The following is a 22,028-nucleotide window of genomic DNA, read 5'->3' as shown; positions in this document are numbered from 1 at the left end:
GCAGCGATTTTCATAGAATCTGAAAACTTAAAAATACTTTAGTTACTTTAAGAGGCAAAGGCTTTGGGATTTTCAGTAACTGGTTGCTTTACAGGCTTCTTGCTTTGGAGATCCGAAGGTATTGACAGATGCTCAGTATAATGAGGGTCTGTGGTCATGAACCTACTTCCTAAAGTATTCTATCACAGAGTAGAAGTTTTCTAATAGGGTTCAGATCTCCTACAGCCTTAGCCTCATTAGGAAAAAAAAAACAAAAACAAACAAACAAACAAAAAAAAGGGGGGTGATGGAAAAAACTCCAATAACCACTTCAGATTTTGTATCTATATTAACCTTCTGGACCAGAGCAATTTCTACATTCCACCATGAGCCTCTTTATTATGGGAAAAAAAAGAAAAACTGTTGTGTTAGCAGTGACAGAATGCACCATACATGTTGAAGTTAAAAGCTGATTGGCCATCATGCACAGCAGCACCAAATTACTCATGCTTTAGTAAATCTCCCCCATACTGTTTTTGGTGTACCATACCCACAGATGGGCCTGTATGGATATACTATGCTCAGGGGCGGACTGACCATTTGGAAACTTTGGCACTGCCTGAGGGCCTGGGGTCAGTAGGGGGCCCCATGAGATGCCCCTGGTTCCTTTTTCATAGGCTTTTTTGAGTTTGGGCAAGGACACAGGGGCCTCATGATCCCCCATTGCCCGGGGGCCCCATGAGTTGTCAGTCCGCTCCTGACTATGCTCATGTGTGTGGGTCATATGACATGGGTGCACTGTTTACCCTGATGATGCTGCCACTACGCTCCTGCCTGGGGTGCAACACATGTATGTAATAACGTAGAGTGCCGGGGAAAGGGAGTATATAGATCAGTACAGTCGATATATATAAAGTAGTGAGCATAGCAGAAGAAGGATATATATAGTTATAGGTACAGTCAGTATATAGAATGTAGAGTGCGGAGGATGATATATCAGTACAGTCAGTATACAGAATGTAGAGTGTGGTGGAGGAGGAGGATATATCAGTACAGTCAGTATATAGAATGTAGAGTGCGAAGGAGGAGGAGGATATATCAGTACAGTCAGTATATAAAATGTAGAGTGCGGAGGAGGATATATCAGTACAGTCAGTATATAGAATGTAGAGTGTGGAGGAGGAGGAGGATATATCAGTACAGTCAGTATATAGAATGTAGAGTGCGGAGGAGGAGGAAGATATATCAGTACAGTCAGTATATAGAATGTAGAGTGCGGAGGAGGAGGAAGATATATCTGTACAGTCAGTATATAGAATGTAGAGTGCAGAGGAGGAGGATATATCTGTACAGTCAGTATATAGAATGTAGAGTGCGGAGGAGGAGGAGGATATATCGGTACAGTCAGTATATAGAATGTAGAGTGCGGAGGAGGAGATATCAGTACAGTCAGTATATAGAATGTAGAGTGCGGAGGAGGAGGAGGATATATCAGTACAGTCAGTATATAGAATGTAGAGTGTAGAGGAGGAGGATATATCAGTACAGTCAGTATATAGAATGTAGAGTGCGGAGGAGGATATATCAGTACAGTCAATATATAGAATGTAGAGTGTGGAGGAGGAGGAGGATATATCGGTACAGTCAGTATATAGAATGTAGAGTGCGGAGGAGGAGGATATATCAGTACAGTCAGTATATAGAATGTAGAGTGCGGAGGAGGATATATCAGTACAGTCAGTATATAGAATGTAGAGTGCGGAGGAGGAGGAGGATATATCAGTACAGTCAGTATATAGAATGTGGAGTGCGGAGGAGGAGGAGGATATATCAGTACAGTCAGTATATAGAATGTAGAGTGCGGAGGAGGAGGAGGATATATCAGTACAGTCAGTATATAGAATGTAGAGTGCGGAGGAGGAGGAGGATATATCAGTACAGTCAGTATATAGAATGTAGAGTGTAGAGGAGGAGGATATATCAGTACAGTCAGTATATAGAATGTAGAGTGTAGAGGCGAACATATCGGTACTGTAAGTATATGAAATTATAAAATAAGGATGGGATATTCAAATATATATATATTACACATACACTATATTGCCAAAAGTATTAAGATGCCTGCCTTTAAACGCACATGAACTTTAATGGCATCCCAGTCTTAGTCCGTAGGGGTCAGTATTGAGTTGGCCCCGCCCTTTGCAGTTATAACAGCTTCAACTCTTCTGGGAAGGCCGTCCACAAGGTTTAGGAGGGTGTCTATGGGAAGGTTTGACCATTCTTCCGAAGAGCATTTGTGAGGTCAGGCACTGATGTCAGACGAGAAGGCCTGGCTGGCAGTCTCCATTCTAATTCATCCTCAAGGTGTTCTAGCAGGTTGAGGTCAGGACTTTGTACAGTCCAGTCAGGTTCCTCCATCCCAAACTCGCTCATCAATGTCTTTATGGACCTTGCTTTGTGCACTGGTGTGCAGTCATGTTGGAGCAGGAAGGGGCCATCCCCAAACTGTTCCCACAAAGTTGGGAGCATAAAATTGTCCAAAATGTCTTGGTATGCTGACGCCTTAAGAGTTCTCTTCACCGGAACTAAGGGGCCAAGCCCAACCCCTGAAAAACAACCCCACACCATAATCCCCTCTCCACCAAACTTTACATTTGGTACAATGCAGTCAGGCAAGTACTGTTCTCCTGGCAACCACCAAACCTAGACACGTCCATCAGATTGCCAGACAGAGAAGCGTAATTCATCACTCCAGAGAACATGTCTCCACTGCTCTAGAGTCCAGTGGCGGCATGCTTTACACCACTGCATTCGACGCTTTCCATTGCACTTGGTGATGTAAGGCTTGGATGCAGCTGCTCGGCCATGGAAACCCATTCCATGAAGCTCTCTATTCACTGTTGTGCTAATCTGAAGGCCACGCCAAGTTTGGAGGTCTTTAGCTATTGACTCTGCAGACATTTGGTGACTTCTGCACACTGTGCACTTCAGCATGCGCTGACCCCGCTCTGTTATTTTACGTGGCCTACTACTTCATGGCTGAGTTGCTGTTCTTCCCAGTTGCTTCCACTTTGTTATAAAGCCACTAACAGTTTACCGTGGAATATTTAGTAGTAAGGAAATGTCACGGATGGACATATTGCACAGGTGACAACCTATCACGGGACCACGCTTGGAGTCACTGAGCTCCTGAGAGCGACCCATTCTTTCACAAATGTTTGTAGAAGCAGTCTGCATGCCTAGGTGCTTGATTGTATACACCTGTGTCCATGGAGGTGATTGGAACACCTGAATCCAATGATTTGGAGGGCTGGCCCAATACTTTTGGCAATATAGTGTATATTAGTGTGGTTGTGATATAAGGTATGACACCTGCTGCTCCAGGTCTCACAGGTGCACTTAAAAGTTGAAATGACTCTCCCATCTTCAGTGACTCCATACCTGCCGGGGAAAGAAGCCAATAAATTCATAATCTTTAAATAATATACAGTATTTTAAACACTCAAAATAGAATCTACGTATCTATATAGCACCGGCATGGTGTACATTATATGCACGCTGTGTTTTACATGCAGAATTTAAATTTCCTTATTGTATGAAAAATATTGTTTCATTTCGAAGACCATGAGTAATGCAAAGTTCTCTTTGCGATTTTAAAATATCATATTATCAAATCTGTTCAAATCAGAAGGTGATATTTGACTGCCATTTAATCAGAACAGCTATACAGTGAAAATCTTCCAAATGGAGTATTTGTTCTGGTAAACCTGCTGACAAAAAGGGATTCCATCACTTTTGTAGGATTTACGCTCACTTCCAGGTTTGGCTATTTGACAGGACATGAAGGGATATCTCCCCAATGGTACACAGATGAAAAGAAAAAACTGGCAGGGGTTATAATCCCGTCTCTTCTATCCAAAATGAAAAAGGTTTTTCCTTTAGTTCTACTTTGGCAATATTTCCTCAAACTGATATTCTATCTTTATTCTCATTGCTCCCTTAGTTGCTCTACTCATTACATGGTTCATACAGCAGCCAAAAGCTGGCAGTATTTTGAAGAACATTTTGTATGAAATTCCACCACAATTTATAGGTCTCATGGGTGTGAAATTTATAATTCTCTGTATTGAAAACCTGTATTTAGGAATATATATATATATATATATATATATATATATATATATATATATAGTGCACTCCCCTTCCCACATAAAGGGAAAGTGAAGAATTGAACTTATGAAAAAAAACCTAATGGTTGCTTGAAACACCAAACAAACAACACTACTGTTCTATATCAAATGCCTCTTTATGGATTGACATACCTCCTTACCCACATGGAAGAAACATATATTTGAAATATATTTTAAGAATCTGCAGAATATATTTAATATATATATATTTTTAAAAATATATATTTTTAAAATATATTCTTCAGATTTTTTTTAACATATTAAAAAGTCATTTTAACATCTAGTTTTACATATATTTGTAAATGCATTCCAAAAATGTAGATTTGTATTTTTAAAGACATACAGTATATTTGAAATATATTTTTAAAAATATTTTTCATTTATTTTGTAATAAAAACGCATTTTATATATATATATATTTATTGAAGTATATTCTGAAATACATTGAATATGGCCAAAATTGTAGCATTTCAAATATATGACAATATATTTGGGAAGAATAATTTTAAATTATATTTCAAATATATTTTTCTTCCATATGGGTAGACTCAGTCTATGCAGACAGTATGGCCATCTGCTGACTTGGCAGCATCCACATGCAGCTTAATGCTTCAATAAGACACAGAGGTTGAAGCTAACACGGTTTTACTTCAGCTAATTGCAAAAAATAGGGTATATTTCCACTCTTCTACTCTTTTGAAGTGTAAGAAGACAAAGACTATCCTGTCTCTGTGAATCACCAACACTGACTTAGTGAACATGGAAGAAGTGACGAGGATTGAGCTAAAACTAAACAAACTAGCGGTAAACAGGAGGGGAAGACAGAGGAAGATACCAAAATCACACAGTAAACAAATTGTAGTGCCCCACTAGATGTCAGCATACTACAAAACAATAATAACCCTGTAGTTCAATACAGGACATAAAAGTCACATGAAATTGGTGCAGAACAACTATCCCAAATGTCAGCATAACGATAATAAGAATGAGTCAACTTACTAAAATTATATTCGCAAATGTGAGTATTATATTTACAAAGAAGCATAGATCCACATACACCAATGTAGGAAGTATATAACTGATCATAAGCACTATACTGTCATTCCACAATCTAATAGGTGAAGTAGTAACCCATACTCTAAACATACAAATAATGATCAGACATAGGGGTTGAATTACTAAACACAAATAGACTATGCACTTTGCTAGGTACAGTTGCACTTTGCAAGTGCAGTTGCTCCAAAGCTTAGTCAATTAGGTAAGGTTTCACTTTGCAAAGAATGCCCAATCACGTCGAAAGAAATAAAAAAAACAGCATTTTTACTTGCACATGATTGGATGATGGAAGCCAGCAGAATTTTTGCTCATTTACTAAGCTCTGGACCAACTGCATTTTTCAATGTGCACAGTCTATTTGCCTTTAATAAATCAACCCCATAGTCTACTGTTTGTGGCAAACTGCAAAATAGCACATAGAGATAAAAGCAGAAAATATGCTCACAACAGCAGGTAGTTTTTTTCTTTTACTTGTGTTAATCATTTTAATTTAATAGTGATAAAGAAAAAAAAAATAAAGTCAGCTCTGGAGCGAGCATTTACAAGTGCCCCCAGAGCAAGCAGCTTGCTCTGGGGCCACTCAGCAGGAGGGAGGAGCCAGAAGACCTGAGAAGAGGAGGAATGCGGCTGCTCTGTGCAAAACCACTGCACAGAGCAGGTAAGTATAACATGTTTGTTATTTAAAAAAATAAAAAATAAGCATTTAAAATTACTTTAAAATGACACTTAAACACTGTAATTGACACAAAGTACGGCAAAATTATTTGCAAGTGAAAAAAAAAAACTTTCTTGTTAAATTTTACGCATTTGCAAAAAATTACATATAAATGGAAATAAAATTTTAGTGGAACAAAAAAAATTAAAAAGAAAAAGTTTATTAGTGCTTATTAGAGCTATGGGTTAAAAGGGATTACACTGGATTACATATATATAAAAAACTACAAGCATGACAAAAAAAAAACAAAAAAAAGAAATATATATATATATTTTTTTATTATTATTTATTTAGTTATTTTTGTTATGCTTGTAGTTTTTTTTTTAATTGATGTCATATGCAGATCAAAGGCCTAGTTATAAGTGAAACTAGTAGATTCATTGTAAAAGTACATTATCTGCAAGTGTCATTTTACAAAGGAGTGACTGCAGTTCGACAGCAAGTAGTGATATATATTTTAAAGAATACTCCAGGCTTCTTTTCGTTGTAAATATATATTTTGGGCTAAGCTGGTCTAAATGATCTGACTTCAGCAACCTCTAGAATGTGCCTGCTGGGAGCACTGTATAAACTGTATGCAGCAACATCTACATATGTATACAGCGCTGTATACCAGCAGTGGTACAGAGACTTCCCACCCCACTCCCAGAGCAAAATCAAATTGGCAGCCAATCACGGAAAGCTTTGTATTTGATGAATGAATACAAGGGTTCCTCTGATTGGTTGAGGTGGAGATTGTGATGTCATCTGCCTGCTTTTCCACCTCAGCCAATCAGAGGAAGCCTTGTATTCATTCATCAAATACAAAGCTTCCTGTAAATCGCTAAGCAGTGTTCAGCCGGCTTAATTTTTTTTACCAAAGATTTTATTAAGCATGTTAATGAAAACATACAGACCATAACAAATCGTATGATACAAGGCGACAACAAACAATAGAAGATAGAGATACATCATACAACAAATACAAAAATACACATATAAGACTGTTAGGGATCCGGGTATGACCAGAAATGTGTGGACTGACACAGGGAAACGCAGGCTTCAGGTGTAGTGTAAATAAGACAATTTATTAAGACTAAACAACACAAACGCAGTGCAAGGTAAACATAACACAGTGCAAACAACCCAAACTCCAACAGATAACCATATATACAAATCAACGTAGTCGGGCAGGCCGGGTCGGTAGCAAACAGGCAAACAGGGTACCAGGAGAAAGCGGAAGAGTGGTCAGGAATAGCCGAGGTCAGGACAGGTGGAGTTCACTCAGAGTCAGGATCAAGCAGAATCAGGAATCAAGCAGGAAGCAGACAGGATGCAGGTACAGGGGCTCATGGGAAACATTACACCAAGGCCCTGATCACAGGCCTGGCCATTCCTTAAATACACCTGCTGCAATCAGCCCCAGGTGATGGCTCATTGCAGGAGTGAGCCTCTGGTTGCTGAGAGCACCCGTTGGCCAGCCCTGGTACTGCAGCCCACAAGGCAGGTGAGTCCCACCACCACTGGCAAGTCCATTCCTAACAAAGACCCACATTGGGGTCCAGATAACACTGTGTAAGGCAGAGGGCCATGAGGTCCACAACCACATTCAAAAATATAAAGGACACATGCAAGAAAACAGCAAAAACAAAAAAACCACAAGGAGAGCCAAACCCTCAAGAGGCAATATTGTCCCTGAGAATCATAGACTTGTTAGATGACAATAACAAATGGTAGACAATTGGTCTAATATAAACAAACCATATGAAAGAAGAGAGAAAGAAGAAAAAGGGATCAAGCAGATCCAGAGAGGGCCAAGAGGTCGAGAGAAAAAAAAACCCAGACCCCCCCCCCCAATCCATAGATAACAGAAAAGCAAAAGGAAGAAAAAGAGGAGAGAAGAAAGAGATAGGCCAGCAAAGAAAAAGAGTTCACCTGGGGGGGGAGAGCCGAGAGACATGATCCCCAGATGAGGGGAATGGAGAGGCAAAACCCAACACATCATAGGTTAGTGAGTTTCATGGTAAAATGAGAAACCGGATGATAATCCACCCACAGTTGTCAAACAGAGATAAACTTATGTTTATCCACCAACACCGCCGTCAATATTTTGTTAGTAAAGAAACCTTGGATTCTGGACCTGACCTCCTCAAATTGTAGAGTAGGGGATTTCCAAGAACCGGCAATAGTCTGCTTAGTAGCCATAAAAAAAAGAAATTGACCAATGAGAGGGGTTTGCGAGGTAGGCCACGGAGCAGCCCGACTTCATTTTCTAATGAGAAGGGGATAGGAAGTTCCCGTACCACTGCCAGAACACAGCGCTGTATACTATATGGGGCTATTACTACATACAGCGTATACAGCTCTGATAGCAGCCATGTATTAGTAATGGGAAGAGTTTGTTTGGGCCAGCTTGGCTTAAAAAAACTTTAAAGGGAAATGAAACTCGGTGTTAGGTTATAGTATCAGTTCCCGGCTGTCATTTTGACAGCTGGTCATTTCAAGTAATAGCATTAGCAGAAGAGCAGCTTGTATGCAGGTGCCTAAAAGTACTTTGTATTGTGTGCCCAAAAAGTGAATGTTTGGTAATTCAAGGTTAATGGTATGCTGTGGTGTGCCTTTCCCCTGCATGTCTCACTTCTCTTTTGAAGAGATATATACAGGATGAGGTGAGACCTCATGGCAATTTTCTCTATGGGAAGTTGTGAGTGAGGCCATACATGCAACAAGATGCATTCATTGCTTGAGGAGCGGGGTTGCCCCCTCAATGAGACCCTGATATGGGGACTATGCACTGAACTTTATGAGCCATTTATTGGGAGAAAGTACAATGTAAGGTCTGAGCAACACCTAAGCACAGCACTTAAGAAAAGGAAAATTGTAAATTCCATGTTTGCCTGGAAATTGTACCACAAAGGCTGAAAGCTGTGAGAACAACTCAGTAAAGACAGATCTGGTTAAGTGACCATGTTAAGTCTGATTTATGGGATGAAGAGAACAGAAAGTGTGCTTCTACAATGTATTGGTTAACTGGGGAACGAAGTATACAATGTGGGAACTAGCACCATGGGTAGAGCTTTTGAAGCACACAGCCACTCACTTCCTTCTTTTTAAAGGCCGTTTTTGTCCAATTTTATTTAAAAGAAATTTCGATATAATACAGGTTTCCCACGCAGGGGTATCCACCATCAATGCAAACAAAAACATAGATTCAGCCTCCTGGCTCTCTTTAGAAGCACCGCTGCTCAGACTTCATGCCTCGGTCCTCTTGACCATTCACGTGCAACACACTGCACCTGGGTTAGCACCCTTTCCCAGCACTCCTGCTTCTCCAGCCCACAGGATTGGGCCCTGTCTGCTCTGTCAGGCTTCTCTGTGCCACCATGCACACTTGTGGGAGGGGGGAGCCCAGAACCTTGGTCCTGACTCTAGAAGAAGGCCACACACACCTGACTAATCAGTCTCCTGGCCTTTCCCAAAACCTGGTCTGAGGATTGGAGATTTCATCTCTCCCAAATCACTTTGAAATCTCCAGGCTCCAGGTCCCAAATGGACTTTACAAACAAATGAGGAAAGTGAAAAGCCAGTTTCCTCTGTATTAAACAAGTACCCTGGAGCCACTCAACCTGCTTTTTTGAGAATCCCGGGTGAAATATCCCTTCTACACTGTGACAGGTCGCCACACTGTCACAACAATTATAAGGTAATCCTTTGGATTATGAAGTGAGAAGCAGGGGCGGACTGACCATTTGGAAACACGGGCACTGCCCGAGGGCCCGGGGTCAGTAGGGGTCCCCATGAGATGCCCCTGGTACCTTTTTCATAGGCTTTTTTGAGTTTGGGCAAGGACACAGGGGCCTCATGATCCCCTATTGCCTGGGGGCCCCAAGAGTTGTCAGTCCGCCCCTGGTGAGAAGTAATAAGAAGGAGGAGCAGCCAGTTTGGAAGAGGGAACAGTGCTGGTTGTTGATGGAGGTTCAATAGGTAGGGTGGCCTAGCACTTGGTGCACCCGGTCAAGTGGTTGGGTCCCTATCTTGGGGTCCACAGCAGAATAGAATCCTCCTAGGGACTGGGCCTGGATCCATGGTGTGCAGGGCTTCGGAAAGTAAGTGTGGTTGTTCCCCTCTTTGCCTTTGGGTTCAAGTGTATTGTGTAAGAAGAGCTGGTGTAGAGTCTCAGCACTCTTCAGTCGGTAACCAGGACAGGTGTCACTGGCAGGTGAAAGGACAATATCCTTCTGTATGTGGGGCCTGGTGAAGTAATCTAGCCTCTGGCCATGAAGGGGCACTGAACCCATGTGAGTAACAGTACAAATCTTTTAGCATGCAGTTCCTCTATTCTAGCAAGCTGAATGTAGGAGATGCATCCTAGAAATTGTCTTTTTTTTTTTTTTTTAGACAGATCTCCCACAATGCAGATCCTGAAGCATTCAAAGCATTAACCAAGGGCAAAGAGAAAAAACATGCTGTAGTTTATCACCAGTATTAACCCAGCCATTATTTTTTCTCTTAGTGCCCCCTGTAACTTAGTTTTATTAACTGCTATTTCTACCAGAAGATCTGTTATTTTTCATAAGTAGTTTCAATTGTGCTACCTATTTTTGCAGGTTCAGATATGCAAACAGCAGCAGTTTTTATGCAATTATGGACCAAAAGATAGTCAGTAAAATCCCAGAGTCTCCTTCACCTGATTGCACACAGAAATACCCAGAGATGGAGGTAGAATCACATCTATACTCCTGCCAGGCCCCTTGTCTTCTTGATCACCCTAAGCATGGATGCAGATCTAGCATGGTCAGTTGGAATCCCTGAACTTCTAATCAGAATTATAGGACGCTGTGCCCATGGTAAGTCCAGCTGGCAACCCCCTGCCTAGCCCTGCATTACTTGTACATGCAAAAATATTCCTTAGTAATTGTTCACAAAATAATTTTGTACCTATATTATTTGGTATGAGAATGAAGCCAGCACGGTCAGCTTGCCACTGGACAAAACTCTATTCTCTGGTAAAAAGCAACTCAAAAAAATAAAAATAAAAACAAATGAGTGATGTTTGACAAATGAAAATGTTTATATTGAAAAAATTTTAAAAAAATGTGTATGTTAAAGTTGAGAAGAAAATCTGTCTTAGAAACAAGTAAACAAAGAATGTATAAAAAAAGAATATATACAAAGAAAATATAGAATGCAGAGTATGGAGAAGGAGGATATGTTGTTAAAGTTAGTATACAGAATGTAGAGTGCAGAGGATATGGAAGTATATAAATATTAAAAAAAAAAAAAAAATATATATATATATATATATATATATATATATATATAAAATAAAAGGTATGACACCTGGTGCTTGGGGGGCTCCAGGTGCTCCAACAACTGAACTAACAACCGATCCTAAAAGGTGAGCTGACTTTGCCATTGGCAATATACCTGCCGGGAAAAGAAGTCAATACATTTATGATATTTAAAGAATGTATATATAAATACTCAAAATAGTCAAAATATAGTTATCAATATAGTGCACAGTGTACAGTATATTCACGTTTTTGTTTTATGGGCAGAATGTAAAATTTCACACTGTATAAGAAGTTAAAACAAAAATGGAAAATGTTTCACCCTCCTTATGTGACTGCCATTCAGTTTGTAAAGAAAATTATTATTCAATCCCAAAAAATCAATCTTAAAATCATTTAACATTGCAAAATCATGCACCATAAATGCAAATCTTCAGAAATCACAAAAAAAGATCATATCAATATGATAAGTAACACCTACATATCGCAAGATATTTTACAGTTGCACAACTCCTATAAACATGAGCAAAAAAAAGATAGAATATATGGTATAGCAATGAAATAATCTTAGTCATCCACCAAAGAGAAAATGTATAATCCAATCTTAAATAGAAAAACTCTTCGAATTTCCACAAACTGTTAATGTACCATTCATATACAAAAAGATGTCCATTGTACTGTATACACTTCACATAGAGAGTATGTGCAACATTAATACACAAAATTTGTATGCAAGTGATTCCTTCAACCATGCGATCAGTCTGCAATAAATATGTGCGATTTGTTTGTTTACTAATCAAAATTTGGACAAAGTTATTGTTCTTCAGAGATTTGCATGTATTCGAATCTCCGAAGCACAATAGTAACGAATTTCAACAAATCTGAAATAAATTATAATGAAACAGCAAAATTTATTTGTATTCATCCGTTTCATTCAGACCTTATGTTATTGTTTGTAGTATCTGAAAAACGCAGTCATAACGAAAGACGAATTGATTCAAATCCATTTAAAAAATAAAAATTCATTATATTTAAAATGGAAACATACTGCAGCAAATACAGAAAGGTAAAAAAGTCAAATAAAATGATGATTCTTAATTTGGGTCGGATAGAGGTGACCCCAACAGAATCTCCGAATTATAACAATGAATGTATCTGAAATTAATTTTGTTCAATTTGTTATGTTATGATTCAGAGATTCTGACAGATCCACCCCTCTATCCAATCCAAACAGAGTCTATAAGTAATCTTCCAAAATCACTAATTAACACATTAAAACACGACACAGCGAATATACGAAACAAATCGAATACAAAATTAATTTGGAATATATGAAATGAATTCTGAAAACAAATCATTCTAAGAAAACAAATATGATGGAAAGAAATTATTAACTTAAAGCAACACAAATTTTTCCATTGTGCACATCTCTAGTCTGCAGAAGGATGAACCGAAAAATGTGATACAGATGGCCAAGTCTCCTAAACTTTACAGAGTTCTGTAGCCAATCCAGGCTTGCATACTATGGGGTAGACTTACTAAAGGCAACTAAAGTGTTCACCTTGCAATGGGAATTTTCACCTTGAAGGGGAATTTTTTTCTTAGCTTAGTGAATGTGGAGAAAATTAATTTTTCAAAGAATACACGATCATGAACAAAGAAAATGGAGAAAAAGATATTTTTTTTCACATGATTGGATGATGGCAGTCAGTAGAGCTTCATCTCATTCAAAAAGCAAAAGGAAAATTCCCTTGCAAAGTGAACAGGCTATCCCCTCTTCAGTCTATCATGAGTGCTGCTGCCAGACTCATCCACCTTACTAACAATTCCATGTCTGTCACCCCTCTCTGCCAATCCCTCCACTGGCTTCCCATTGCCCAATGGATAAAATTCAAAACATTAACAATAACATATAAAGCCATTTATAACTCTGCCCCAAATTAAATCACCAATCTTGTCTCCAAATATCACCCAAACCGTACTCTCCACTCCTCGCATGACCTCCTGCTCTCTAGCTCCCTTGTTTCCTCCTCCCATGCTTGACTCCAGGACTTCTCCAGAGCCTCCCCCATCCTCTGGAACTCTCTACCCCAATCTATCCGATTATCGCCTACTCTGCCCACTTTTAGACGATCTCTGAAAACCTATCTCTTCAGGGAAGCCTATCCTGCCTTCAACTAATAACCAAATCTTCTATTTCTCCCATCAGTTCATCCCCCACAGTTTATTACCTTTTGTACCACTAGCCCCCCCCCCTCTTAGATTGTAAGCTCCAAGCAGCAGGGCCCTTGTTGCTGTATTGTCTCCCTTTATATTGTAAGCGCTGAGCAAAGTGTTGGCACTATATAAATCCTTAATAATAATCTGCCTTTAGTAAATCAACCCATGTGTATATAGGTGGATACAGATGATTGCCAATTGAGAATGCCAAACAGTGTAGACAGTCTGCAGATGGAGGCACTGAAATGTTAGCGAATGGTTAGTATCCCTCACATATGAGAGTACATTTAATGTAATGGGGTTGATTTACTAAAGGTAAACAGACTGTTCACTTTGCAAAGGAAGTTTAGCTTTGCATTGGAATTCCTCCCAGAGCTTAGAAATGAGGTGCATCTCTGCTCATTTCCATCATCCAATCACGTGCAAGCAAAAATGCTGTTTTTTTTAAATTTTCCTTGCATGTGATTGGGTATTCTGAGCAAAAAGAAAGTTCTCCACATTCATCAGCTCAACAACAAATTTGCAGGCAAATAATTGGACATCTTTTACTGCTTTAAAGCAATTACTCTTTTGGGTAGGTCAATAAAAATGCAATCCCTTTTGAACAAGCTCATTTGATCATATCTAAGCTCCTCTGATGATAAATTAATCATTTTCAATTCCTCCATTACCTTCTCTGATTTATATATCATTGATTGAAAATGTATCTGATTTTATAAATGAATATATTTACCCTTTAAAAAATCTAAGATTGTATTATTTTTTTTTTTAATCTGCATGTGTGTGCTTTTTACATGGTTTATGCAAACTTAAAAATGCTGCACTTTAGTTGTGTGGATGAGTCTGCTTGCTATGAAGGTCCGAAGCCATAGACAGATGTATCAGAGTTATGGGGGTCTATATTTTTAACAAAGCAGCTTTGGAGGTTGAAGATATATCAGTACATTCATTATATAGAATGTAGAGTGTGGAGGAGAAGGAGGATATATCAGTACAGTTAGTATATAGAATGTAGAGTGCGGAGGAGGAGGATATATCAGTACAGTCAGTATATAGAATGTAGAGTGCGGAGGAGGAGGGGGATATATCAGTACAGTCAGTATATAGAATGTAGAGTGCGGAGGAGGAGGAGAAGATATCAGTACAGTCAGTATATAGAATGTAGAGTGCAGAGGAGGAGGAGGATATATCAGTACAGTCAGTATATAGAATGTAGAGTGCGGAGGAGGAGGAGGATATATCAGTACAGTCAGTATATAGAATGTAGAGTGCGGAGGAGGAGGAGGATATATCAGTACAGTCAGTATATAGAATGTAGAGTGCGGAGGAGGAGGAGGATATATCAGTACAGTCAGTATATAGAATGTAGAGTGCGGAGGAGGAGGAGGATATATCAGTACAGTCAGTATATAGAATGTAGAGTGCGGAGGAGGAGGAGGATATATCAGTACAGTCAGTATATAGAATGTAGAGTGCGGAGGAGGAGGAGGATATATCAGTACAGTCAGTATATAGAATGTAGAGTGCGGAGGAGGAGGAGGATATATCAGTACAGTCAGTATATAGAATGTAGAGTGCGGAGGAGGAGGAGGATATATCAGTACAGTCAGTATATAGAATGTAGAGTGCGGAGGAGGATATATCAGTACAGTCAGTATATAGAATGTAGAGTGTGGAGGAGGATATATCAGTACAGTCAGTATATAGAATGTAGAGTGCGGAGGAGGAGGATATATCAGTACAGTCAGTATATAGAATGTAGAGTGCGGAGGAGGAGGATATATCAGTACAGTCAGTATATAGAATGTAGAGTGCGGAGGAGGAGGAGGATATATCAGTACAGTCAGTATATAGAATGTAGAGTGCGGAGGAGGATATATCAGTACAGTCAGTATATAGAATGTAGAGTGTGGAGGAGGAGGAGGATATATCAGTACAGTCAGTATATAGAATGTAGAGTGTGGAGGAGGAGGAGGATATACCAGTTCAGTCAGTATATAGAATGTAGAGTGCGGAGGAGGAGGAGGAGGATATATCAGTACAGTCAGTATATAGAATGTAGAGTGCGGAGGAGGAGGAGGAGGATATATCAGTACTGTCAGTATATAGAATGTAGAATGCGGAGGAGGATACATCAGTACAGTCAGTATATAGAATGTAGAATGTGGATGAGGAGGAGATATCAATACAGTCAGTATATAGAATGTAGAGTGCGGAGGAGGAGGGGGATATATCAGTACAGTCAGTATATAGAATGTAGAGTGCGGAGGAGGAGGGGGATATATCAGTACAGTCAGTATATAGAATGTAGAGTGCTGAGGAGGAGGAGGATATATCAGTACAGTCAGTATATAGAATGTAGAGTGCTGAGGAGGAGGAGGATATATCAGTACAGTCAGTATATAGAATGTAGAGTGCGGAGGAAGAGGATATATCAGTACAGTCAGTATATAGAATGTAGAATGCGGAGGAGGAGGAGGATGATATATCAGTACAGTCAGTATATAGAATGTAGAGTGCGGAGGAGGAGGAGGATATATCAGTACAGTCAGTATATAGAATGTAGAGTGTGGAGGAGGAGGAGGATATATCAGTACAGTCAGTATATAGAATGTAGAGTGTGGAGGAGGAGGAGGATATATCAGTACAGTCAGTATATAGAATGTAGAGTGCGGAGGAGGATATATCAGTACAGTCAGTATATAGAATGTAGAGTGCGGAGGAGGAGGAGGATATATTAGTACAGTCAGTATATAGAATGTAGAATGCGGAGCAGGATATATCAGTACAGTCAGTATATAGAATGTAGAGTGCGGAGGAGGAGGATATATCAGTACAGTCAGTATATAGAATGTAGAGTGCGGAGGAGGAGGATATATCAGTACAGTCAGTATATAGAATGTAGAGTGCGGAGGAGAAGGATATATCAGTACAGTCAGTATATAGCATGTAGAGTGCGGAGGAGGATATATTAGTGCAGTCAGTATATAGAAGGTAGAGTGTGGAGGAGGATATATCAGTACAGTCAGTATATAGAATGTAGAGTGTGGAGGAGGAGGAGGATATATCAGTACAGTCAGTATATAGAATGTAGAGTGCGGAGGAGGATATATCAGTACAGTCAGTATATAGAATGTAGAGTGCGGAGGAGGAGGAGGATATATCAGTACAGTCAGTATATAGAATGTAGAGTGCGGAGGAGGAGGATATATCAGTACAGTCAGTATATAGAATGTAGAGTGTGGAGGAGGAGGAGGATATATCAGTACAGTCAGTATATAGAATGTAGAGTGCGGAGGAGGAGGAGGATATATCAGTACAGTCAGTATATAGAATGTAGAGTGTGAAGGATATATATGTACAATTGTGATATACACTGTAAGACACCTGATTTTGCAACTGGTCGAGCATCTTTTCTAGCAGCTTGCTTTGACATCATTGGCCGCCTTCCTGCTGAACAAAGACGCCAGTACATTCATAATATGAAAACATTGTACACCCAAATCTTCAAACTGTAGCCTCAATTATTGTATTTCCTCAATAAACATTTTCTATATCTTGAATACCTCAACAGAATACTGTATATCTCCCATATTACCAAAAGATGAGTTTTTCTTTCTTTGAAGCTACAAGTTGTGTAAAGGTGTCGCTGTGATTTACTAAAGCAAATTATAAGGTAGAAATAAAAAAATGATTTGAGGTTTGATTATAATTTAACAGAACTGTTCCAGTCTAGAACTGTAATCCTTTTTGCTTCAATTGATAAAAAACAGCAAATATTATATTTTCATTTGTCATTTTAACGTATAAAAAAACCTAAAAAATATACTCTACATACCTGATTGCTGTGGAATTATGAATTGTCAGCCTGCAATGATTATATTTCTTTTGATGACTTTTGTTTCTCATGAATTGATATTCCACATGCTGTAATTCTTTAGTAAATCAACTGACCCTGATTTACTAAGGGATTTTCACTTTGCAAGGTAATTTAAAACAAAATAGATTTTTCTTTGCACATTAGTGAAGGTGGTGCTGATTTCAATCATATTATGCAGAACTAACAATACTTTTTTTGTCCTTGTATTGGATATTCATTGCAAAATTAATTTTCACTCAGTTTTACCTCACTTTACAAAGTGAAAACTCACTTTGAAAGTTAAAATGCTCTACTTCTTTAGTAAATCAGCCACAATGTCTTGATTCCATTTAATGGGTCATTTCTATTGAAATCTAAACTCGAGCCAGACAGCTAAATACACATTTGAATTACAGATATGTGACTTGTCCAATCTGCCAAAGGATTTAATTCTGTCTGGCCACTTTTGCAATTCAAACGATTATCCCTCTACATCTCATTGCCATGATAAGGGAATTATTACTACAAGACAAAACACAGAACACAATGGCAGAGTGTAGAGCAGCTTTTTCTTTCCATAGACCTCTAGGGTTCCTCTAAAGGTTGCGAGGGGTTCCTTGAGCAATTATCAACTTCTCTCTCTCAGCTGAGTAACCAGTAACACCATTAATCTTTTTAGTTATCTGTATGGTAGAATTCTTCCAACTGACCACAAATGTAAGAAGCATACTTCCAAGTGGCCTTCACACTAATGTACTTTGGGCTGTAGAAATAGAGCTATTACCAGGGGTTCCCTGAACCCACCATAATACTTCAAGGGTTCCTCCATGTTAAAAGGGTTGGTATAGGGATCATTAATAATGTTTTATTTTTTATTTTATAATGAAGTGAAAACAACCCACACAAGTATACAATCACTCTCTCCCAGGGTGGATAAAAATCAATGATTTCTTTAAAAAAAATCAAAAAAATCAATTTTTTTTTTATTTAAATCGGATTTTTTTTAATAAAATGTTTTTTGAGGAAAATATATTACCACCCAAAGGTTAATCCATCATGAAATAAAGATTAGTTTTTTAATTATGTAGAATAAGGCTGTATATGTTTAATTTTTTTGGTAAATAAATTCCATGAATCCATTCACAATGTCATGCTCTTCCAGAGGTTTTTGTAAGATTATTGGGCAGTTTCTCTGCCTACAAGATATTATCACAGATGATTGGTTTACTTTGCAGTTCTCAAAACTGAATTTGACTCAGCGGAGATCACATGCCTCTTCTTCACAGCAAAAATGTTATAACATGAACAGAGTTAAGAAAAAGACCTTCATCCTAACTTCTACAAACCTATGAATACAGAATCAGCCCCTTCAGTGCTAAGTTTCAAGAAGTTCAGTGAATAGAATAGAAACAATATTTTTCTGATTGTTTGGAGTGGAATAGATCTGTACAAGAAGAAAGTGAAACTAAGTGTGAGGAGGAGGGGCTGACAGTCTAAGTTTCCTAAAATATATATATTTTGTTTAGCCAAATTAGTTAACAAACATCGATGTTTGTTTACGCAAATCACATATGCTGGAATGTTATTGTTTCAGATGAATAAATCTATTTAAATTGTTATTATTAAGGTAATGATTATTTTTCTCCTTCCTAAGTACAACAGAAAAGTTGCCCAAATATGAATGATTAACCTATTAAACTGGGGATAAAAAAACTAATATGAAAAGTTGTTATTCTAAAAATCTTCATCTACTTCATATTAAAGTTATACCAGCAAGAATTAGTCTTTATGTAGAAAACTAGGATTTAAATCAAGCCTTACTGACTAGTGATTTAAATTGTGATTTAAATCGTGATTTAAATCAGTTTGATTTAAATCAAATCCACCCTGCTCTCTCCTAATATTAAGACTTCATAAAGTCTTTGTTACTCTGATCCAAATGTAGGACTATAACTGCCAGCATCTGTTGTTTCAATCTGCATAAATAGTCACTGTCCTCCACGACAGTCTACAAAAAAACCCAATACTAGAGTCTTCCACATTAGATGCCAACACATTGCAAGGAGCTTGTCCTTTTCTTTATATCCACTGATGTACAGTCATCTAAAAAAAAGTACACTCCGTGGAAATTACTGACTTTTTCATTATATTTGAACAGGCAAACATTAGATCTTCATTCAAAATGTGCTTAAGGATAAATATGATATACCGTATTTTTCGCTCCATAAGACGCACTTTTTTTCCCCCAAAAAAGGGGGGAAAATGTCAGTGCGTCTTATGGAGCGAATATAAAGCGGCCGGTCCGGTATTTCTGCCATGTCAGAATACCGGGCCGGCCGCTCAGCTGTTCTCTCCTGCAGGGCCTTACCTGTTCCTCGCTCCAGCGCTGCACAGTCTTCCCACGCTGGCTTCTGTGACAGCCGGGTGCCCACTGCGCATGTGCTGCGCTTTGTGAATGATCCGGTGTCTTCTGGGACACATGACAGGTCAGGTCTCCTGTACTGTGTCCGCAGTCTCTGGTCATCTCCTGTACTGTGTCTGCAGTCTCTGGTCATCTCCTGTACTGTGTCTGCAGTCTCTGGTCATCTCCTGTACTGTGTCCGCAGTCTCTGGTCATCTCCTGTACTGTGTCTCTGTACAAACCTCAAGGGGCGTACAATCTAAAGTCCCTAACTCACATTCATACATACACATACTAGGGCCAATTTAGACAGGAGCCAATTAACCTACCAGCATGTCTTTTGGAGTGTAGGAGGAAACAGGAGTACCCAGAGGAAACCCACGCAGGCACAGGGAGAACATGCAAACTCCAGGCAGGTGGTGTGGTGGTTGGGATTTGAACCAATGACCCGAGTACTGCCAGATGGAAGTGCTAACCATTTAGCCACTGTGTTGCCCACTTGAATAAAAACCCCCAAAAATTGCCTTTTCATGACTCAATGAAACAAAAATGTCAATAGATGTCATGGTGTAGGGTGGCAATAATAAATACATCCTTGGCTTCAGAAGTTGGAATTGCTCCCTTTAGCAGAATTTATATCTTGAAGGTGTTTTGTGTTAATCTCCACTAGTCTGACATTGGAAGTGTATAATTTTTGACCACTGCTCCATACAAAATGTCTCTGGGTCTCCTAGTATGAACTGCTCATTTCAAAATCCACCACAACTTTTCAATGGGATTCAAATAAGCGCTTTGACTAGACAAGTCCATAAGCCCCAATTTCTTCTATTTGAGACACTCTATTCTGAATTTGCTACTGTTTGTGGGATTATTACTGGGATGAAAAATCCATTTCTGGTTCAACTTTAAAATGTTACCAAACCCACAACATTAAAATCAGTCTGTATACTGTATGCAGTAAAGCATGCTTGTTATACTCACTGTGGTACCTAAGGGGTTAATCCTTTGCAATGTGTAAAAATGCTGTGTGATCATGACTTCTCTGATCCTCCCCTTCTTCCAGTGACCCCCTCTTATGTCCTGATAAGACATAGCGTGTGGAGTCACTCTGCACATGCTCAGTTTGGTGTGTATTGCTAGAGAGGTTTTGTTTTTCTTGAGAGAGTGCATGTGATCAGCACAGGACTAATCAGTACTGTCCAGACAGAGGTCAGGGGCTCTGCGCCCTTCTAGAGCTGAAAGAAAACTCCTCCAACAAGCGTTGACCAGTGCTCGGCCGGGCACTTATAGAAGCCACAAGACTGCTATATACTGTTGATGAGAAAAGGTATTTAGGAGTTTATATTTACTAAAATAATTGCATTTCCATGTTCCGTGTACTGTGGAAGATCAGACAGAGTGAATGCAGGGTCCTGGGTTTAGTAACACTTTAACTGTTAGAAAGATGGCCTTACATTCTCATCATGCAAACTCTAATAGGATGCAGAATTCATATTTGACTTGACGCCTGCCCAATTTTCTTGGCACATAGCTTCTATCTCCTATAAATTCTTTGGTTATGTAGCATGAACTGCATGTTTGAAATCTCCCCAAAATGGCTTCATGGCGTTGTGGAAAGGAGATTGGGATTGCCACTCCAGATCCTTCATTTTTTTATGCTGCAGACACTGAAGGGTCAACATGGTCTTATGTTTAGTATCATTGTCATGATGGATAAGTCCAAGTGCAATCGTCTTGACACCAGTTTTGATAAATTCTCTGTGCCCCTCTAGCTCATACACCCCCAAAACAGCAGAGATCAACCTGCATTATGGAGAGATGTTGTGCTTCTCTTCAATGGCCTTGTTGACTTCTCTGCAAAAATGGCAAATATGGTTGATTTTTCTAGAAGTTCTGAGGTTTCTCTGTTTTAGGGTATTGTAAATTGACTGTTTTGTGGCATTGGTACAGCATAAACATTTTACTAATTCTGCAAGGAGTATGTAAAAAAAGCAGCAAAGTCAGCCTACAGAATGTATAGAGTGCAGAAGATGAGGGCTTATCTGTACAATTAGTATATAGGTTGTAGAGTGCTGAGGCGGATATATCAGTACAGTTTATATTGTAGAGTGAAGGGGCTAGATCTGTTTGGTCAGTATAGAATTGTGGGATCTGCTGCCTTTAAATATATTATGTATGTACTTCCTGTCCCTGGGATGTTCGCTTTGAAACCCTGGAAGGAGGAAGTGGAGAGAGGGAGAGAGAAGGTCTCAGCCACATTTCCTGTCCATTCTACTAAACCCCAACCAGAAGTGACTATTATGCAAGTATTCATATGATTTAACTTTAGCTGTAGCTG

General features: G+C 39.0%; 1 protein-coding gene across 1 annotated transcript in view; it reads right to left on the bottom strand.

Annotated features, from left to right (window-relative positions):
* The window catches only part of LOC149445224 (alpha-2-macroglobulin-like protein 1), a 238,295-nt gene that overhangs the window by 101,879 nt on the left and 114,388 nt on the right, over window positions 1-22,028 (bottom strand). Inside the window, exon 19 of the mRNA XM_089654069.1 lies at window positions 11,260-11,346. Coding sequence (XP_089510195.1) covers window positions 11,260-11,346 — 87 coding nt within the window. The remainder of the gene's footprint in view (window positions 1-11,259; window positions 11,347-22,028) is intronic.

The sequence above is a fragment of the Staurois parvus genome, unplaced genomic scaffold, assembly GCF_062004578.1.
Source record: "Staurois parvus isolate SC_StPar_1 unplaced genomic scaffold, SC_StPar_1.0 ptg000737l, whole genome shotgun sequence".
NCBI lineage: Eukaryota > Metazoa > Chordata > Amphibia > Anura > Ranidae > Staurois > Staurois parvus.
Note: the sequence above shows the minus strand (reverse complement) of the source record. Positions and strands in the feature narration are given on the sequence as shown.